This window comes from Dromaius novaehollandiae, chromosome 2 (assembly GCF_036370855.1).
Source record: "Dromaius novaehollandiae isolate bDroNov1 chromosome 2, bDroNov1.hap1, whole genome shotgun sequence".
NCBI lineage: Eukaryota > Metazoa > Chordata > Aves > Casuariiformes > Dromaiidae > Dromaius > Dromaius novaehollandiae.
The window spans coordinates 167,785,569-167,805,961 of record NC_088099.1 but is presented as its reverse complement, the minus strand read 5'-3'; the positions used below and the strand labels follow the sequence as shown (position 1 = coordinate 167,805,961).

General features: G+C 45.4%; 1 protein-coding gene and 1 long non-coding RNA gene across 2 annotated transcripts; one reads left to right on the top strand and one right to left on the bottom strand.

Annotated features, from left to right (window-relative positions):
* Positions 1–1,273: 1,273 nt before the first annotated feature.
* On the bottom strand, positions 1,274–5,611 carry LOC112991298 (secreted Ly-6/uPAR-related protein 1-like). Its single transcript, XM_026113688.2, has 3 exons — positions 5,475–5,611; positions 2,268–2,387; positions 1,274–1,488 (listed from the first exon to the last, which is right to left on the bottom strand). Exons 1-3 carry the CDS (start codon positions 5,524–5,526, stop codon positions 1,274–1,276), a joined length of 387 nt encoding a protein of 128 aa, XP_025969473.1. The 5' UTR covers positions 5,527–5,611.
* On the top strand, positions 1,307–6,154 carry LOC112991299 (uncharacterized). The gene is made up of 2 exons (XR_003261261.2): positions 1,307–1,381; positions 4,965–6,154. It is a non-coding gene; the product is annotated as an uncharacterized LOC112991299 (long non-coding RNA).
* Positions 6,155–20,393: the final 14,239 nt, after the last annotated feature.

Sequence of the window (20,393 nt, the reverse complement as noted above, 5' to 3'; positions counted from 1 at the left end):
TGCAGGGATGGCACTAATGCACGGTTAATGAGGATGGCACCTGTCCTGCTCTATGCCCCTGCTGTTGCAGGTTGTCTGCTGGTCCCCCGAATGAGTGCTGGCAATAAGAATAAAGCAAAGTTCAAATCCCCCTCAGAGAGTGAGGAGAGCCAGGAATGCCTGGCTTGTTTGGATCCAGTTTCACTCCTTCTACTTTTACAGCAGACAGGGGAGAAAATCAATCTTACAGCTGCTCCAAAGGAGAACGGAGCCAATCCTTCACTGGGGCCCCAGCAGCACTCTTGCGCCAGCCTGAGTGTAGTCATTCGCCTTTCCCAGAGCCACGGGTCTGCGAGAAGCATTAGTTTTCCTTTTCTCTGGCCTCTGCTGTGAAGGGATGGGGGAGGGCAGAGTAATGGAAGAAGTTGCTTGAAACTGTCTGTGAAACATCTGGAAATGGAAAGCCAGGGGCTCAGGTTGTAACCTGAACTCAAGCAAAGGGCTGATAAAGTTTTGGGCTAGACAAACTCCGGAATCTGCTTTTGCAGGTCTAACCTGCCCTGCCCTGTTAATCCTGAGCATCTCTGGAGCTTTCCAGAAATACACCTATCTCAGTGCAATAAGGCCGAGCCCTTTTGAACTCATTCCTTAGCTTATTCTGAGCAGAATTAGACAGGTTTCTGCAATTGTGAACAGCACTTTGCTGAGCAGGTCTCAAGGGGTGACTAACCGTCCCCTGCATTCACTCAGGAAACAGGACTGGAAGAGGAAAGAAAATAAGCCACGCTTCTGATGGACAGTCACAGGTTTTTGGGGCAGTACATGGGGACATGGTAAAGTAGGCACATGTGCACAGGCTGTGTGGGAGCTGAGGGAGGTCTGGAAAGACATCACCATCCATGCCCAGGATGTCTACACAGCCTCTGCCCTTGCTGGAGAATGTCCCAGAGCACCAGCCTTGATGATGCTGCCGAGGCCCTCCTGCCACCCAGAGCAGCCAAGCTTCACCCACTACTGTGCCCTGGCAAGGAAAACTAGGGGGTGAGGACATGGGTCCTGGCAACCAGATGCAGCTCAAGGTGAAGAACTGCTTAGAAGCTGGAATCTGGAATTTCGAGGGTTTCAGGGCTCAGTGCCCCAATTCTTAGCTATCCGTTTGAATTCACAGCTTTAAAGATGGGTGAAGCCATAGCTGAGTGAAGAAGGTTATTCTTAAGGCATCTACAAGTTCACAAGGCGGCTTGGCAGACACAGCAGAAGAGACGCTTCATTTGGAGCCTGGGAGCCCACAGTGTTACAGAGCGGGCTTGAAGAGCATGACGAGGACCAGGGCCGTGACGCTCAGTGCTGCATAGCTGGTTTTCAGTCCCGGGCTGCTGTTGGAGCTGTCGTCATTGCAGAGGTCAGTGTAGCAGCACGACATGGGGCGGTTCGCCCCTATCCCGCCGGAGGCAGTGCAATTCTCTGCGCAGGATCTGATCACGGTGATGTTGCCGAAAAAGGGATAGCCTAAAATGGAGAGGGAAGAAAGAGGAGAGGGAGAAGACAGATAAAGAAATGGTGAAGGAAAGTTTAGATACTTGGCACCAAGCAACATGGGCTTTGTGTTGGTACAGTGAAGGGGGACTTAACAAAAAGTGTTTAAAGGCAAATAAAGGCTAATATATTAGGGGCTGAGCATCTGCAATCCGTTGGGGCCTGTAATCCAAACTGTTCTTTGTATGTACAGGTCCCCTGGTTCTCTCCCTCTCACCCTCCTGATTATTCCAATTTTTTTCTAGTGGAGACAAGAGACACAAGTCCCTGCATATTTTGCTAAGGTGAGCTGTTCCTGTGTTGGCTCCAGGTAGGAGGTTCCAGCCCAGGCTGCACGAAACGTGCTGGCATAATGCTGGCATGGTCATGTTGTTTTTCTCCCGTGTTACACAGTTGGTGCTAGGTGTAAGCATCTGTGCACACAAACAAGGAGAAAGTCCCTGGGTTTCTGTGGTATGCTTGCACATATCTGTAGATTCAGGTTCCCTAAGAATGATGTAGGGATAGGAAAGGCAAAGAGACTAAGTGGGATTCTGCATGCTTCACTATTAGGCTGCGAGTCTAATGGATTCCTCCTCTTCCCACTCTAATTTTGGACAAATCCACCTGGATTCCTATAGAGAATTTAAAGAGCAATACATGATGGGGACTGGGAAGGGGAGAAGACAGCATGGGAGAAGTTCATGAGGTAATTTGGTGCATGAAGGATGCATCTCTTGCCACGACTCCTCCCAGCAAGTAACGAGACTTACCCGAGTCTACGGAGAGCAGTGTTGTTGTGCATGCCTTGGCTTTCATGGGGCACAGGGTCTCTGTTTTGCACAGAGAAATGTCTGTGGGTTCTTTGCATGTGTAGCATCGTAAGGACTGGGCTGCAGAGGGGAACAGAAAAACAGGTCTGAGTTGGTCATCACAGCAAAGACAGACAGCTGGTCTGCAGCTTTTCTGCTCTGTGGTGGGGAATATGTGCAGGACAGTGCTCCATCCCTTTGACAGAGATGCAGCTGTCTTGGAAACTAAGCACAGCTGGAGACAGCAGCAAAGCTTTGAAACCTCAGAGGGAAAGAAGCAAACCCCAACACTCAAAGGACAGAGGTGGCATTGCAGAGGGCTTGACACGCACACTACCTTAGGGCTTAGCAACCTAAAAAGTGCGGGGATATAGAGGGATCTGTTGCTTGAGCAGCTTTAGTAGGATCTTTGGAGAATCCCAGTTGCTGGATTACCTGTCCCATCAGCAGTTCGGAGATCAGTCTGAGATTGTTTATGTGCATTATAGCTGCAGCTGTTTGCTATTTTTTTGTAGACTCAAAGAGCAAACCCATACCAATTTTCTAAACTGATTTCATTTTCAGATTTAGGGAATCAGCCTGACCTGAATTAGTAAGCTCCTGTGTTTTGTATGTCCTCTGTAAAAGATGTTCAAATGTGTCAGCGTGAGACCTGTCCATCCGCAGCTGGTGGATATGGAGTGTGCATGTTGATTTGAACTGTGCTGGTGTGACTTGAGGACTGAAACCAGTCCGGTGTGGTGGTTTCCACCCTGTGCATCTTCCACGACCTCCCTACAACGCAGCGGCTGAAGAACAACGCACATGTGTCCACTGCCATCTATTGGTAAAACTGCAGAAATACACTGCTTTTTTGTTACTAATTCTGCAGCATCAGAGAAACCTCTGGGACTTTGCGATAAGGATAGACATTTTTGAAGGCAGCTGTTTGAACGTCTAACTCCGGAATTCATTCCCAGGGCATCTGTTTCACTTAGCACCTCCTTTGGAAATTCAGCCTTAAGCTGTACAAGAGAGCCCACAATGATGCAAGAGCATTTTCCATCCTCTTTGCTGAGGTAGGAAGGGCTTTTTGATTTGAGAAGTAGTGAGGAAATAGGCTGGTTGCAGCCATATCCTTTGTAAACAGGATCAGTGGAGCTGTCCCAGTTTAATTGTGTTGAGTTTCTTGACAGATCACTTCCAACTGACCCACAGGAGATAGTTTTACTTTTTAATATGTAGCACGCACTGGGAGAAAAATCACAGAGATATCAGTCTGGCAAGCATAAGGATTATTTTTTGAATGTGTAGGACCAGCTTGTGTATGAAAGCAGTGCTGATAGTTGAAGGCATTTGCACTGAGCTCATTTCTAACCTCATCATTTTTGCAGGTGAGTGGGGCAGCACCATGGGCTCTGGTGGAGTCACTTCCAATTAAGAGCAGATCTAAGTAAGATAGCTATCAGATCCCCTTACATTTCACTAACTCCAAGTGGGGGACTCTGGTTTCTTGGGAAGGGTGTAGTGAAAGAGGAAAGTCTGAAACTGTAAGGACCATAGAAGAAGAGAAGAACTGAACATAGAGGACAGTGCTGTGTCCTGACCTGAGTCCAATAACCGCAGTCCTCCACTGTCTGACAACATTTTTTACTGCTTGATTTAAAAACTCTGCAAGATGAATGGTATTCTTTGAGTCCCAGACATAATTCTAAGCTATAAGAGCTGTTCCTTGCCTAGCTGCCTCCTGCTACATCATCCCAGAAAAGCTGTTTCCCTTATCTCTGCCTCAATCTTGACTATAAAACAGAGGGTGCTGATGCCTATCTGTTTCCGCAAAGCAGTTTGAGACCTGTGGGTGGAAACCTATTCTATCAGGTCCTCAGCAAACCCATTAAATCCAGGACAGGGTTAGACCCAGAGGCAGGCAAAGAAACAGATGTAATAAAACAGCTATGAAGTGTCTGAAAGAAAAAAAAAAAAAAAACAGGCATTGAAGTGATACAGATTACAGTAACTGTATGGAAGTAACTGCAGCTGTCCTGTTGCATTCCAGAGCCTGTAAGGAAATGGTCAGCAAGCAGTTGGGTTTGCTTCAGAGATGGGTGGAAGGAGGAATGAGGGTAGGCAAATAAAAAAGCAATGCAACCTTAAGAAGACATGACCCAAGACACTTCTGCACATAAGGATTTGGAAGGTATTCGCCTTTTAGTCTTCTGCCATTTGCAACCCTCTGAACTCCAGGTAGACAGGACTCTGGGTGGAGGTGTAACACCCCTGCCCAGGCTGCCTTTTCTTCAAGATTTTTCAGAGACCCCTTAAAGCAGCGTGCAGATTTCTGGAACGGCATCCATGAACTGCGGGTTAAAAACCACTGAGCTGGTGTCACCTCAAGGATGACTCAGTTCCAGGCTGAGGAGGCATTTGCAGCAGGTCTCAAATAGGCACAGTGAGAACACAACAATGACTAGATCCCACCATCAGCTTGCCTAAGACCCTGATCGTGCAAGGACCAAACGCAGACAGAACCAAAGAAAGTTCCCGATCTCTTTCTATGTCCTAACCAATAGGGATTAGTATAAACCATGGAGCTGGTGGTTTAATGCACTTTTGAAAAGTCCTGGAATTTCCCATACCCTCACCCATACCTGTTCCTAAGTCTTGGCCTCTGTTTTTCAGCATTTCTGCAGCCAACCATTGGAGACATCGGAGGGACAGCAAAAACTCAGAATGGGCATACTCCATCCCAGCCCCAAAGGGACACGTTGGCAACCTAGGTGAAGGCTGTTGGCTCAGATCGTTGTCTGGACTTGTGCTGCCTTGCACCATGTGGTTGTCCTTCACACCTTTGCCTTATGAAGGAACATGTCCGTCCCCTCTGTCCCAGCCAGTGCTGGGGTAGCGTGTGAGCAAGGAAAGGTGACAAGCGAACACCCCTAGGGCTGAACGGCTGCCACACTCTGCACTGCTCTCTGCTAGGCGCCAGAGCTCTTCCCATCAGGAATGCATATCCCCTTTCCTCACTCACCCACCCCTCAGGACTTTCTGCTCCATTGGCCTTCCTAAATACATAAAAGCACCATTTCCCCTACTTTGGGAATACCGGGTCTTTCTACATTGCAGTCTTTCCCCTCACCTCCCAGGAATTTCCTGGGAATCCCTACAGCGTCTGGAATGTGGCGGTCTTACCCAACTCCATGTATGCCAGGCCAAGCAGCAAACCAAACAGAAGGGTCTTCATGCTGAGAGCAGATCCGTGCACCCTGGACAATACAGGAGAGCTGTGCCTGGGTAGCTTTATATGCCCTTCATCCTCCACCTTCTTTTGATCCTGTGGGCGGATTCCCTTGGGTTGATCACGGGAGAGCCCAGCTCCAGGCTGGATTGGGAACTGCAGTGAAACAAGTTCCCTGTCTGTGGAGGAGATGACGTCACTGTGACAAGCAGACTCCTGCCATACCTCATCTCTCCTCTTCAGGTTTATGTCCTGGGGCTGCTTTCATGCAAAACGCAAAACAATGCCTTGCAATACAAGGGACGGCCCTGTGCCGCTTCTTGGATGGGGAGTGTGACAAGGTATGTTTGTTCCTTCAAGTCTGGCTTTGCGAGCCGAAAACTAGATTACATCATGTGTGTGTTGTGTTGGGTAACGCCAGGCAAAATGCATGTGGCAGCAGGCTGGGCTTCCACCTGCATTGGCTCAGCGTCATCAAGGCCTGTGCCATGCCTTCATGTTCACTGCTCCCTGGGCTGGCAGGTGGAAAGCTGGCTGCAGCTGGATCTGCGCAAAGCATGTCTATATTCCTACCTCCAGTGCAGATATAACTAGACTGGGACCCATTTGCCTTAATAAATTTAAGAAAGCTTCACATTGCTGCACACCAGGATGGTTTTTCATCATAAGCCCATGATAATAAAAAGCATTTCCTGGATCCTCTGCCTCTCTATGCTGGCTAGCAGTTAGACATCTAATTTATCTGAGACTTAGGAGTCTCAGATAAATGGAAAGAGAGGAGTTCATCCCCTCCCCAGCCCCAGATTAAGGGAGTCTGATAATACAGATTACCCAGCAGCCAGGGTGTGAATGTGTAAAGCGCTTGCTTCAAGGGTGTGGCTCAGGGGACTCGAGCAGAAGTAAGGCCAGTTTCTGGATCATGGGGGATTCCTAATGAGAAGTTTACCTTCATGTGTTGCAAGGCAACCCTTTCACACCTACATTTTTCATACCTTACACAATATTTGTAGAAACATCTTAAAAAGTTTGGAATTACAGAAGATGCTTGGCTGCTCCATTTTGACTAAGTCAATGACATCTTGCATTTCACAGGAAAAGGTAATTTGTTGTCGTTGCTGATGTTCTGATCCAGAGTGGAGAACTCCAGCATTATGTGATTTCCTATAAAACAACCAAGTAAGTCACATACACAAAAAAAGAGTTTGCGAACCACTGTGAAGCACTCAGAGACTTGAGGGATGGGGACAACGTTAGCGTACAGGCTGGTTTTATAGCTATGGGTTTGCTTGCCACAGGCCCATTATGCATGTGGCTATCACAAGCACTGCCGTGAGTCTATCCCTTTTCCTACCTTGAGAGGGGGACATTTTGGGAGAGTGCTGCTCTCCCAAGAACTCGCAGTAACTCAAGAAGCATTGCTACTGAAAATTTCACAGGCATGGATGACACAAAGCTGGTCAGGCTGGGGTGCTGGGACTGGTACAGTGCTGTGGGAAGGGGAGGTAAGACATGCACCCACATGCTTGCTTTCTTTTGTAGTGGGGGTCCAGAGGGAAAAAGAAACCAGCTCTGAGAATGAAAACCAGCATTTATCTTTAATTTATTTTTCTGGGCCACCAGAGACTAGAAGCATAAAGAAAATCAGCACAAACACACCTCCCTATTTGTTTAGAAAAGGCTCGCTGAAAGCTGCCAGAGCTGGTTACATCCAGATCCTTTCTCGTAACTGAGGACTTCAAGCCACATTTGAGCAATATCTTAGTTTACACTCATGAAACTGGAGAAAAGCCAGCACTCCAGGCATTCAGGGTAGTTAGGTCTTAATAGGTAAGCACAGCAGTGTTGCCAAACCAGCATTCACATCACCAAAAGGCTACTTGACAGACTATGCGTAGCTGCTGAAGAGAAGATGTCCACACAGCACATCAGCTTTCTCCGCCTGTGCTTGAAATGCATTGCATACCAAGAAAGCGATGGAGTAACTCAGTGTGGTAGAAGGAACAGTGATATAAATAGGGAACTAAATGACTCTGTCCAGCTTGGTGGAGGTTTTCTGTTGCTGTCTTGTCTGAACATGGGACGTGTAGGATTGTTTGCCTCTGGCCAGCGTGAAGCCACTACACTCTCCCTAATGGCTGCAAAGGGTTTGAGATCTGGCTGTAAAGGCCAGAAGTCGAGAAACCATCAGAGCTGCAGCTGTTAAAACTCTTGCAGACTGGCTGAGTGGGTGGGAATGCAAAACTGCAGGGAGAGAGAAGTTGGGAGTGTGCCAGTAAAAATACTGAGGAAAGGGAAGACGTGCGGTTATTAGCTGATCTAAAGGTAACTGTGACCTCCAGTGAGATGGAGCCCTGAAAACCAAATAAACACAGATGATATCAAGTTGTGCATTAGGCTGTAAGGGAGGATGTTAGCAGGGCAATTAGGGAAGTGCTAACACTGTCCTATGAGGCTCTGCTGGCTTTTCACCTGGAATTTCATTGTCTTGTTAGAGAAAAATGGAGTCCTGGTGGAAGAAATGCAGGTGGGAACTAATGGGAAGACTGGGGGAATGGGATCAACCACAACAGGCCACATGAGAGGATACTGGCCCCATTTAGCTTGGCAGAACAGAGATTGTGAGGAAGTATGTTTTGTTACCCATAAATACACTGCAAGCAGCAAAAACAGAACTACAGAAGGAAAAACTACTTAAGTTAAAAGATCACATTGGGCTAGAGGTGAGTTCAGACTAGCATGAGTTGAGTTCGACAATCAGAAGTAGGCTTTTAAACGCTGAGGAAATTTAGGTCCCTTCTAGAAGCAAAGGCAGGGTACAAATGCTTCAAAATGGAGCTTGATAAATATGTGAGACAAATAGGCAGTAGGACAGCCTTAGGCAGCTTGTAGGACTCAGGAGGACCTAGATTCCCAGCCATCTTTGACAGGAGTGGAATAAACCCTGTACAAATTTTTGAATGCTATCTGACAGGAGCCATAAGGGATTCCAGTTGAAATGTCATTGTAGGTCTGAAGATCTGAGGATATAAATGAGACCTGGTATGCAGAGAAAAGGGTTTGTGTGTCCAAAAGCTTGTCTGATTTTTCAGTGCTATAAATCCAATATCACTACAAGCCTCTCGCTGTGGAACTGACCTTATTTGTAAGGTAATTAAGGTAGATATAATCACTCTCTGCTTATCACATATGTGAGGAAAGGCAGATGACATGAGCTCAGTGTTTATAGGCAAGAAGACAGTGTCTTTTATAACTATCTGATTTGACCTCCTTTACAGCTAATTCTTGTTTGGATGAAAAACGAACTCAATTTTTTAGACATGTCCCATGATATCCTACTACAAACTTTGGTAAGCTGTTCCAGTGGTCAGTTATCAGTGGTGTGTAAAATAAGCCCTGTATTTCTAGTCTGAGATACAGTTTCCTCAGTCAGTGGCTCTTGTCGCACCTCTGCTAGACTTACTAATGCACCATTGCAATTTCCCTCTTCCCCACGGAGATGCATTTCGATCAGGATACCCCTTTGATACACTTCGGTGGGCTCTTGGACTCCTTCCCTGGAAGCTCTGTCTTCCAGTGCTTTAATCCTTCCTGAGATTCTTCTCTAAACCACCTCTGATTTACTAACTTCACTCCTGCATTGCCCACTTGACACTGTCTTGCAGCAACGGCCACACTGGTTCCACATGCAAGCATCCTTCTGGCCTGAGATGTACATCAAATAACTGTCTTAGCCCCTGTGGCCATGGCAGGGTAGCAGGAACTCAGTTTTGGGTGGCAATCTACCCAGTGTCAATGTCTTTCTTGGGATCTGTGCCAGGTTCCCAGATATCACAGTGATGGCTGAAGTATAGGAAACTAGAGACACCCATGATCAGTACATTAAGCCAGCTATTTGTTTAGCTCTTGCGATGAAGGGATGGTATATATTTTTTGGCACCATTAGGATGGCTGTGGGCTCTACTGTCGTCATCGGTGACTCAGCAGTGGGAAACTGCACTGTCTGTGACCACGGCTGCAGTGATGCTTGATGATGTGTTCAGCCAGCTGAAGCTCCTGCCTCCCAAGGGCGTGTGCTAATAACAAGACTATAGGCTTGTTTGGGTGGAGCTGCTCTCCACCCTCCTGATGAAACTGTGCAGATGGGCAGAAAGGAATGCGGGCTTCATTGGGCAGGAGAGACGGTGAAAGTGTGAGCATGACTTGGTGAACATACTTCTCCTAGGAGCTCTTTCGATCTCTCTTCCAGTGTATTTTTGATATAAAACACAGGTTTCTCTGCATAGGGGAATATCAAAGCATTAAGAGAAAGTCATACTCTCAGGTCTGATCCAGAGCTCTTACCCCTTTCTGCCCAAGTGTGTGCTTCATTTTGGTGGTTTGCATACCCTGTCTGAAGGCATGAACAGGAAATCAAACCTCTTCAGGCAGAGAAGGAAATTGTACTCACATCTCCCGTATGCTGGCTTATGCACGCTAACCGCTAGACTAAAAAACAGGTGCATGTGTGCAGATGGGAGGAACTCCTCCCCCTGTGCTGTGTTTTTAGGAAGGGAAGTGAGGTCTGTTTGGTGCTGAGAGCTAAAAGGGCAATCCAAGAATATGGACTTCATGTGCCTGCAGGTGCATCTTTGTGCTCCTGCAGAAGGTGTCCGAGGAGTGAAGTTTATCCCTCACCCCGATTCTCAGCACTTTGCTTCTAGCTGCAGGGATGAGGGCAATCTCTTCAGGCATCCCCTTACCATCTGTGTTTCATCAGTGCTAGGAGGGACATAAGTCTCCTAGGCATTTGTAGAGGGAACGTAAGTGCCCAACATGTGGTTTTGAATTCTGCCCCAGAGGAATGGATATCTAGAAGTCAGACTTTATAAGGGTCCTTTTGGCTACACCTCTCCTACCATGATAAACAGGGCATGGAGCTGAGCATTGCCTAGGGTACATAGTGGTCAGCACGCTCCTGGCACTGTTACAGCCTGAACCCCCTGGCTGCACCCCAGGCAGTGTCCAGGCACACTTTGAAAGCATGACATGGGCCAAGGGTGCTTCCCAGCATGGCTGAGGCCATTCTGTTTGGGAGATAAGGGACCTTAGGCATATGGGCATGGGATGTGTCACTTGTCCTCAGGATCACAGAATGGATCCTGGTCCCCTTTAGAGTACAGCACAGGGATAGCCTGGATGTCTTTCCAAATCGGTGCCTCTAGGATTCTCTTTCAATGAGGCTATGATTCTCCTTTCTATCCTGGTGACAGCTGGTGCAAACCCTGTGTGAAATCCTTTGCTGTGTGACCCAGAAGTGCATGCTCTGGCATGTGAGAAGATCACGTGAACATGTGATTTTTCTGTCTAAAAGCTGGATGCTTTAAAGCCAAACCTGAATGATCTTGGGTGTGCTCAGTGGGGCTGCTGCTGACTGGGAGTCTCAGATGCCTTGGCTCACCCTCAGCTGATGGCCCTGTCATTCTCTGTGCAACCCTCTGCAGCAGTTCAGGAGTGGAAAACATGCAAAGACTGTCCAGGATGCAGGGCCTGATACTCCCTTCACCTTAGCAGGGAGTTTCCCCTCTTTATTAACTGAGCTCTGGGTGTACAGAGGACAGGAGAAAGAAAACTGAATTCTCCCATTTAACTTTAGGCGTTGCTTACTTTTGTCAAAATTAGGGACTGTCACTGAGTTTGTGACTGAGCACTGAACCCACATTGCTTTGTTGCCACCACATTATCTGCATCAGTGCCTTTGACTGGCAAGTCTGATATTTGCATGACCAGGAAGCCGGCTCCTCACACCCCTGCTTGTGCATCTCCTGTGTTGGCAGCAATGGCTGTCATCAGATAGGGGCCTAGATGCCTTGCTCTAAGTTAGTCTAGATGGCGAGGTTTGCTAAATAATGGAAACAACTTATTGTGCATATCGGCATAGGTATTTAGTACAATAATGGGAACAGCATAGCAAAGAAGCCAGTCCTCTTTATTGGGATCTATGTGGCCAGAGCCATCTCCATAGGGCCAGAAGTTGTGGGAAGACCAATTACCAGAAAATGAGGAAGCAAATATCCTCCAGAAATTTGCACTGTCAAGAAAGGATTGAAGCAGGCCATGGAATCCTGAGCGGGAGTCATCTGACTTAACTATAGCCTTCTACAAAGTAGATGAATCACAATAAATGTTTTTTACAGTCGGGTAGACACAGGCACTATTCATCTGATTTGCTTTAGACAATTGCCTCATGAACAAATGAATTGGATTGCTTGTTTCCCTTCGCTGGTTTTGAAAGGCACCTGGAGGACTAGCTCACCTGGAGACCTCTATATGGTAAATGTGTGGCTTTTGCCAGATGCATCCCACTCCAGTGTCTGTTGTCTTGGAAGGTACAAAGTCATTTCTCCTCACAAAACATCACTATCGGACAAGCTGCTGAGAGGTCAGTGGGACTGTGAAACTATTTTGCAGGTGAAACAGTACTAATAGTTCATGTCACTCTTTTGGAAAATTCCACTGGCCTCTTTCTATATACTTTCCCAGTATTGCTGTCCAGGTGGAACTGCACTAGGAAATGGCAGATGGAAGAAGCTTGCTCTAGGCCATGGTGGAGGAGCTTCTGTGGAGGCTCAGGCTACATGGGTGGGACTGGTGCTTCGTTTTCCCAGGCACTAAAAAGATTGTCCTGCTAGCAAACAAAATTGTATTCGTGCAACATAATTGGTAAGGATCTCCTGGCCATGTTCCCAGTATGTGGCTTCCTTTCGCCTAACATCAGGATGTTGCTGAGTTGCATGCATGATTGTTTATAACCTTGTTCAACATTTTTTTGTATGGGTTACTTCCATGGCTAGCTTAGAAGAAAAATGATTTGGTAAAGACGGAAGTACAAGGGACTTTGGAGGCTACTATTGCGTGAGTAACTGACTGAATATGGTTACGGAATAGATTGGATGGGTCATCAGCAAGACTTCTTTGCTGCAGACAGCAGAAAACAATTAGAAAGCACTCAGGGATACAGCTCTCAATTCCCACCGTGGCATGTAAGAAACTTACAGCACAGTAAATCTGCTGTGAATTTAATAATAAAGGATCAGCCATTAAAGATATGCCCACTTGGCCATGAGCAAAGCTATGCATGCTGTTGGATTTGTAAGGTAAGAATGGCTCTCGTGCATGGTGTTCAGTCTTCCCAGTAATGAATATTGTCCATCCTCCCTTCATGCTTAATGAAGAGTCTACAAATGACATCTGCATAGGACAATGTGTCCCAACTGGGTCTTTGTCATTAATCTCTTCTTTGCCGTCTCTGCTCTTGAGTCAGTGTTTCGAATGAGAGGACATTCTCACTCAGACTGGAGAAGGAAATGCCATCCCAATACAGCACTGTGAGTGCCATGCCAGTCCTTCCCAGTAGGACCAGGCTCTTTCCTAATTTGTCAATGGTTTTGCAATTTAAACGACCACAGCCAGTGGTCTCTCCCTTTGCATTCTCTAGGTGTGTCTCCTTCAGGCATCCCACACATTTCCAGAGCTCAGCTGCCTGCCCAGAGCTCAACTGTTAAGACTCATTTTGATCTGCTTTAGCTTATGCTCCATTTAGCTGCCTACAGCACAGACCATTCATCTCTTCCATTCCTCGCCCGTTTATTCCCTCCTTGCAGAGAGGTTTTTGAAATGTCATACTCTGATGGATGGGCTCAGCACTCTAACACACTTGGAACAATATTTTCTCCTAATATAACTGTGTGTTGAATTGATTCAGTTTAAATTAAATAGATACTAAAGATAAACTCTGCTAAATTGTGGTGCCTAGAGAGAGGGTGAGTTAACTTTGAGTTCAGTGATGTGGATGTGAGGCATGAGGTCTGAGGTTGCCTAAAATCAAAGATTCAGAAACCTGTGTGGGTTTGTTTCCATAGCAAAGAGGAAAAAAAAATGGAGAAAAACATCTACGAGGGAATTACTGTGGGCTAAAATGGGTGAATAAACATTTCAAAGATCATACTGGGAATGAACAGGAAGCCAAAAGAATGGAAGGAAAATGTAAATAGTGGGCAAGGTTACATGATAGACGTCAAGAAATATATAAAGTGAAAATTTGAAATATTCAAGCTAATTTAGATCCCAAGCAGAACACTAAAACTTTAAAATTCTTCAGCTCTCACATTGGGAGACAAAGAATATAGTGAAGGTTTGAGAGACGAAAACTGAAGATTAAACAAAACTACTCATTCAACAAGGAAAGTGCTTTTGACTTAGGTGGTAAAGAAAGCATGGCTAATTCGGATAGGTGTCCAGAAATAGAAACAGCCATATCTGAGGTAGAATAAATGAATTTAATATATTCAAGTCAGGATGAAGCAGGGCAGGATATTTTCTGTCCCTGAACTCTTAGACAATTGGCATACAGAACTATAGGCTCAGGTCCACTCCCAAATATTGTTCATAAATTGACGAAGTCCAAGAGGGTATCATGTGATCAGAATTTACCACTGAAATTAAGAAAAGGGGGAATAAAAATCCTTCTGATGCATTTGTCTGACCTCAGTAGCATGGCAGTGTTAAGAACACATTTTGAAGGAGAGGTTAATGAAAAACATAGAAGGACATAGAAAACAGAATGAAATGAAAGTTGGGGACATGGATGCTCTTCCATGATTTAACACATCTGATTTTCAAGAGTTCAGCAAAGTAACAATGCAGTGTTGCATAGGAATATTTATTAAGCTGGAAAGAGTGGAAATTAACTGAAAAAATGTAAAAGGTTAGAACTTCTTAAAGGATTAGAAGTGGAAGGGTTGGGAGTTTTTAAAACACTGGGAGGAGGAACATCAGTCTGGAGGAACGCCAGTCCTCAGAAACTGGTCTTGGAGCACTCCTCTTTAATGTTTTCCAAATGATCTTGAGAGATGCTAAACAGGATAGGATTAATGAAATTTGCTGATGATGCAAATTTGGGAGGTATCAGCAGTGCAGAGAAGGATCAGGATGTTGTAAGGAACCAGGTGACTGTGGATGCAAGTCGTATACTAATAACAGCATATAATATACTATAATAAGAACTTTTGCTATAAACTAGGAGGTCAGCTGTAAATGACTGGGGAGATGAAAGAGATGGGGGTACTGGTGGATCATGGGCTGTGTATGAGGAACACACCTCTGATGAGGCTATGAAGAAGGTTACCATGACTGGGGGCTTTATCAGTAGGAACAGTACAATGTTAAGGTCATTGTGCAAGCCACTGACAAGACCATGCATGCAGTGTTGTGTGCATTTTCTGATCACCCATGAACAAAGAAGCTGAAACCTCGTACAGAAAAAGGATAATATGAAGAAAGCAGTAGACAGCACATTAGATTAAAAGAGCTATGTTTCCTTAGCACAAGGAGAAATGATTGCTGATGAAGGACGTATTCAACAGCAGATAGCTCAGAAAGGAAGACCTGTCTGGGGTAAGACAGATGGCGGCACAGTTCACATGGGTGGGATTTGGCCATGAAAAAATCAAGGCTGGAAATCAGATATAGGTCTCTAAGATGTGAATTAGTCTTCCAACAGATGGGGAAGAGAACAAACAGCTTGATTTTAAGGTGCAGTTTTAACAGAGTATGATCTGATGATCTAGAGTATGATCTATCGATCAGATTGTTGTCCAGATGATGTGTTTGGTAAGGCACAGAAATAAATTCAGTGACCTGAGAGTTCTTTTCTGGTATCTATTTCCCTTCTGAGTAACTCCAGTGCTTTTAGAACACAGCACTGATTTGCACTGTCAGAAGATGTGGTCTTTACTCCCCATGTGCTCATTGGAGAGATGGGCAGCCCAGTTAGCGTAATTTGGCTCTTGGACAAATTCAGCTAGGCAGACCTGTGGTTTACCATTTACATTTCTCTAATGTCCTGAGTCTGATTTCAACCTGGGAGCTGCTCAAGGCTGGAACAGCACTAGATGTGTGAATGCATGAGACTGACTAATTGGCATAGAGACACAGAGGGAAAGGCTGCTGTGGACGTAAATATGAGAAGGGACCTTTTCTGACCCTTGAGCACAGGGCTCTGTAGCCTTCCCAGCAGCAGACTTCCAGGAGAACCTTGGACGAAGCATTAATCTCTTGAGGCTTCAATTCCCCACCTACTCAGTAAGCCAAATGATACTGCCCTGTCATACAAGGATGTTGGGTAGATACATCTTTTGGGATTCTAGGTGTGCAAACAGCTCCCTTAGAAACATATAAGAGTGCATGGACAGTAATAATGCCCAGCTCTGGGCGCAGATGAAACAAGCTGTTTCGTAAGTCAAGGCTTTGTCTCTACTTTGCCTGTGCCATGCCTCGGTAATCCATGCTGGGATAACCTAAAGGATTTGGGATATGTTGAGTGATAGAAGAATGTGATGGAGGAAGAAGCAATTAGTCAGCATCTCTGATGAACTTGAGGAAAGTTAGGTAGTTTTGCAAGTTATCCTACACCCACACTTTGCTTCTGCCCAAGACACTGAAAAGTCTAATATTATTATTTTTTTCATAATTTCACTATTGGGCATTAGCTATATTATTGGAGAGATGTGAGTAGGAGGATACAGGTGATAGAAGTGGAACAATCGCTTGATTGTGATGTGTGGGGTCTATTTTGGGACAGCAGTATTATTATTCCTAAATTCTGCCTTGGCCTTAGCATCCTATTCTAGATATAGGTGGAGTGGATGATAGCCTTCTTCTCCACATAGAAAGCGGTGCTAAGACAGAGCAGGATCTCATTTATTGCCATCCCTTCAGAGCTAGGCTGATTAGGCTGTGTCACTACAAAAGAAATATTAACTTTGAAGAGAGTCAGATGAGTTCAAGTTGTCATCATCAGATACGAAAACTAGAGGGGCCTCTGAGGCTCTCCTTGGACAGCCAGCCTCATAATGTGAGGTAGGCCAGAAGAGCCCCCCATGCCATCCGTCCATCTTCAGGGAGTGTCTGTCTAGCCATTTTGTCCCTTACATTGTTGATTGTCTTCTGGATGGTGTCTGCTTCTTATCACTCCATTCAATAGGAAAAACAGCATCCCCATGTTCTACTTTATCCTAGACACTCTGGGCTTGTTGATATTGATGTCTTAACCCTGAAGCCAGGAGCATGGAAGCAAAATTTCAGTGTAATTTCTGTGATGCGAAGGTGTCCAAATGAACAATTGGTTTTTACTTTGTCATGAATCCCCAGGGTGGTAATGGCAGGGAATTTCCCACATAGCATTGCCGATTTGCTTTCCATGTATTTCTGCTACAGCTTTTGCTTTCTGGGATTCCTCACAGGGAGTATGGTGGAACACGTGCAGGAAAATAACCAGCAGTTCTATTCCACATCTGCGAAATAGACACCCATCTCAGACTCCAGGTCCTCTTTTTCCGTTCTTTCCCTCTTTTCCGCTCTCTACAGGATGGTCTCTGTAGATGAGATGGTCTCTAGAATGTGTTGCTGGAAATCAAGGGGATACAGCGTCATGTGTGGTTGCTCCAGGCCTCCCTCAACACCACAGATACACAGCTTTGGTAGTCCACCTTTACAGGTAAGCAAGCGATTGCAGCCGAGGCGTTAATTGTGCCTGCCAAGGGAGGAGAATAGAAATGTGCAGCTCTAGACCTGAGGACCTTGCATGGACAAGCAAAAGAGATGACTGTTGTGCAGACCCTGATTGGGGGGTGAGCTGACTGGCTGAAGACACCTTCCTAAGGATCTGAGCAGACCTGGTTTGGGAGAGAATGGTTCAGTTTGGGAACAGTTCAGTCCGAGAACTCCCAGATCCATTTGGAAGAAGGATTTTCTTCATCACGATACTCATCACCTAGCAGCTGATATTACTTAATGACAAACCAGTTTAGCTTGGGCAAATTGATGCTGTAGCAACAGAGATTTACACCAGCTTTTGGGTTGCACTAACCATCCTTTCTACACAGCTGTTTCTATCTCCTGCCTCAGAAATACCACAGTTCCATGATACCACCATTTGCTCATGCCTCTTCAGTCTCTGCAGAGATCTTTTTCAGTCTTTTGCTGTAGATTTCAATGTCAACAGACACTATCTGTTGGTTAAAACCAGTATTGAAAGATACCCCACATACCCTGAAAAACTGAAGTTGCCCAGAACAAGTTTGTGGCACTGAAGCTGACTACCCAGGAATGGCCTATGACTCTTTTTCCTCCCAAAACAGTGTAGTTGCATCCAAACTGCCTCCTAGAAATGCCCCCTGGCTTGTGTTAATTCCTCTGGCATTCCCAGGAATTGCCCAGAAATGTTCCTTGGTTGGGTTTAATTTATTAGCATAGCTGTACTTGTGGGCCTGGAACTTTCTCGTCCCCACCCTTAAAAGTGAGAAACGTAGCAAGCTGTTGTTTGTTGCTTTGTTTCCATGACTTCAAAGATAATGCTTTTCTCATCTCGTAGTGCTGAACACACTTCCCAGAGCCTGTTCCCTAGAGGTGACAAGACATTTTCTGCTGTGCTCGTCAGCAGGTGGGTATATCCCACTTCCAGAGCTTGCTAAGCAGGATTTGAGCAGGTTGTACACTGAGTTGCATGGCTCCTTGCTGCTGGGCTTGATTTATCACTAACTGGGCCTGAGAACCTGTATAATAATATTGAAAGAGCATCACAAGGGGAAGAGATAATGTGTTGAAGACTCAGATAATGACTAAATTTGTCTTTTTTCTGGCAATTCAAGCCTCCATAGATGCATCCTTAGTCACTACTTATGATGGAAAAGTACATACCTGTCTGCAAAAGCAGTGGGGGCTCTTGCATGCTAGCGGGTTGCTGATAGGATGTTGCCTCCAGAAACTGTATATGACTGGAAGGACATCACCAAGTCTTCAAAAAGCCTGCCCTGTGTGCCCTATGCCCTGCACTTTTTGCGTGTGCAATTCCGTTTTCTCTCCCCTGCAGAAGTGCTTAAAATTCCCTGCACTACTGAGAGTGTGTTGCAGCGAGTAACAGTGCTCAGAGGAGTGTAGGACTATTTTGACACAGTCTCTGCTCTGAGATTGCCTGCCTGCCTTCCTGAGTTTGGGAGAACATGTGTACAGGACTCTTGAATTCCTGACTCCCATGGATGTGGGTGTCACTGGCATAAACCTTGTAAGAACTTCTGTTTTTGCTTAGGGTGCATGTCTACATCTTTTTATTAGGCTTTATGCAGAAATGAGACTGTAGCAGTTTTTATAGTAGCCAGGAAATTTCCTGAGCTAGCTGTAATCCCCCATGATTAACCCTCAATTATAAGCTACTTGTGTACTTTATTGGAGAGCTGGACAGGGCTCAGCGCTCAGTAAACACTCATCTATGTTAACGAAACTTTTTTTGATTATTTGTTAGCGTCTTTTCCGTCAGCTATCACACTGTACGCATACATACATGTCCACTTAATGACAACTGAATGTGCCTCCCAGAACTTTTGACCCATTGTTTTATTATTTATTATTTAAAATAATTTTTATTATTTCTAGTTAATTTTTTATAAAAAACAAGTGTCGGGGTAGAAAAGAGTGCTATTCTGATTGTGCATAGTGACCTCAGCATCTTCTAGACATTAGGGGAAGCCACAGAAAAGACTGATCCAGACACAAATCTGTACAAAAACAAGTCACAGAGGTAGTTGTTGAAGCTGGTGTACCTGAAATATGGATGAGATGAGAGGAATGTGGGAGCAGGACACAGCCTGGGTGAGGGAAGGCTGTTGGTTTTCTGAGACTCAGAAAAATGCCTCTGTTCTCTGTTGCTTTTAATGCCAATACCTGGTGTCAGCCAGGAAAACAAATGCCGTATCTCCCATGCCCCACATATGCTTACCCTTTTCTCCAGGTGAGCTTCTTGCAGCTTCTGCGCTCACAGGGGACTGAAGCCAGCAGTGAGGTTTCTGTGTTGGCTTCTCTGGGCTCCTGTTGGGTTCTTGACATGGGGCCCTCACAATTTCCAGGGCTTTGGGACAGCAAGACTTTCTGCACTGTAGCATGGGCAGTAAGGGCTGTCCTCACACTTCCAGAATGAGAAATTTGGGATGATTTTCCATTTGCCTTGCTCTCCACTATGAATGGCTCCTGACCATTGGTTACTTCTTCTTGCCAAGTTTATTCTGCCTCATTGCTGTGGTGCCGAGTACTAGTGCCACTAGCTTGAGTACTTTTCAGATCTTCACTTCTTGAATAGCTTGAGGAGCAGCTCTCATGTCATTCCTGACTTGGACACACCTGTAGCTAACTTGAAACTCCTTGCCTCCAGTGGACACTGGAAGATAACACGTTGATGGGACCCCATGGCCATTGCAATGACTGCAATTCCCCATCATACTGAGGGATCCTGAAGAGACACAGGTGAGAGCTGCTGCATTTGAGGAGCAGCTGGTAGCAGAGAATATACTGCAAAACAAGGAAAGAAGAGAAATTCACTGCATGGGATTAAGAAGGGCAGGGAAACAGCTTTCTTTGATAGTACATGGGTGTGAGAACTGTTGTGAAATGCTCTGCCATTTTACCACCAGGCAATTGGAGCTGGTCCAGAAGCCTTGACTGCACATCAACTCTCAGCACAAGATTGACATTCTGTACTTCATGGCATGCAGAGAAGAGCAGGGAATATTTCTTTATTAATTGTTTTCTTTTAAATGCTCACATTTAATCTTAGAATAATCAAATTCTAACATCGTCTAACATTCCTTTATTTCTCTGCAGCTCATTTTATGTGCGGAGGAATGGAATTGGTCAGATATATTCAAACTATCACATCTCAAATGACTGTTTGAATCTTTAGCCAAACCTTCCTCACTTCAGAATATTTTTTAACCACCGCAGTTAAATAAGAATCCAAAAAGCCAGTTCCTTCCCCAAACTCAATATCCTAAGCAGGATGGGAACCT

What these genes read in the sequence shown, in the direction of transcription:
- LOC112991298 (XM_026113688.2), bottom strand. Translation starts at nt 5,526, where the DNA reads ATGAAGACCCTTCTGTTTGGTTTGCTGCTTGGCCTGGCATACATGGAG. An exon ending in CCTGGCATACATGGAGTTGG is followed by an intron (nt 2,388 to 5,474) that starts GTAAGACCGCCA and finishes TCCCCTCTGCAG; the next exon opens with CCCAGTCCTTACGATGCTAC. An exon ending in ACTGCTCTCCGTAGACTCGG is followed by an intron (nt 1,489 to 2,267) that starts GTAAGTCTCGTT and finishes TCTCCATTTTAG; the next exon opens with GCTATCCCTTTTTCGGCAAC.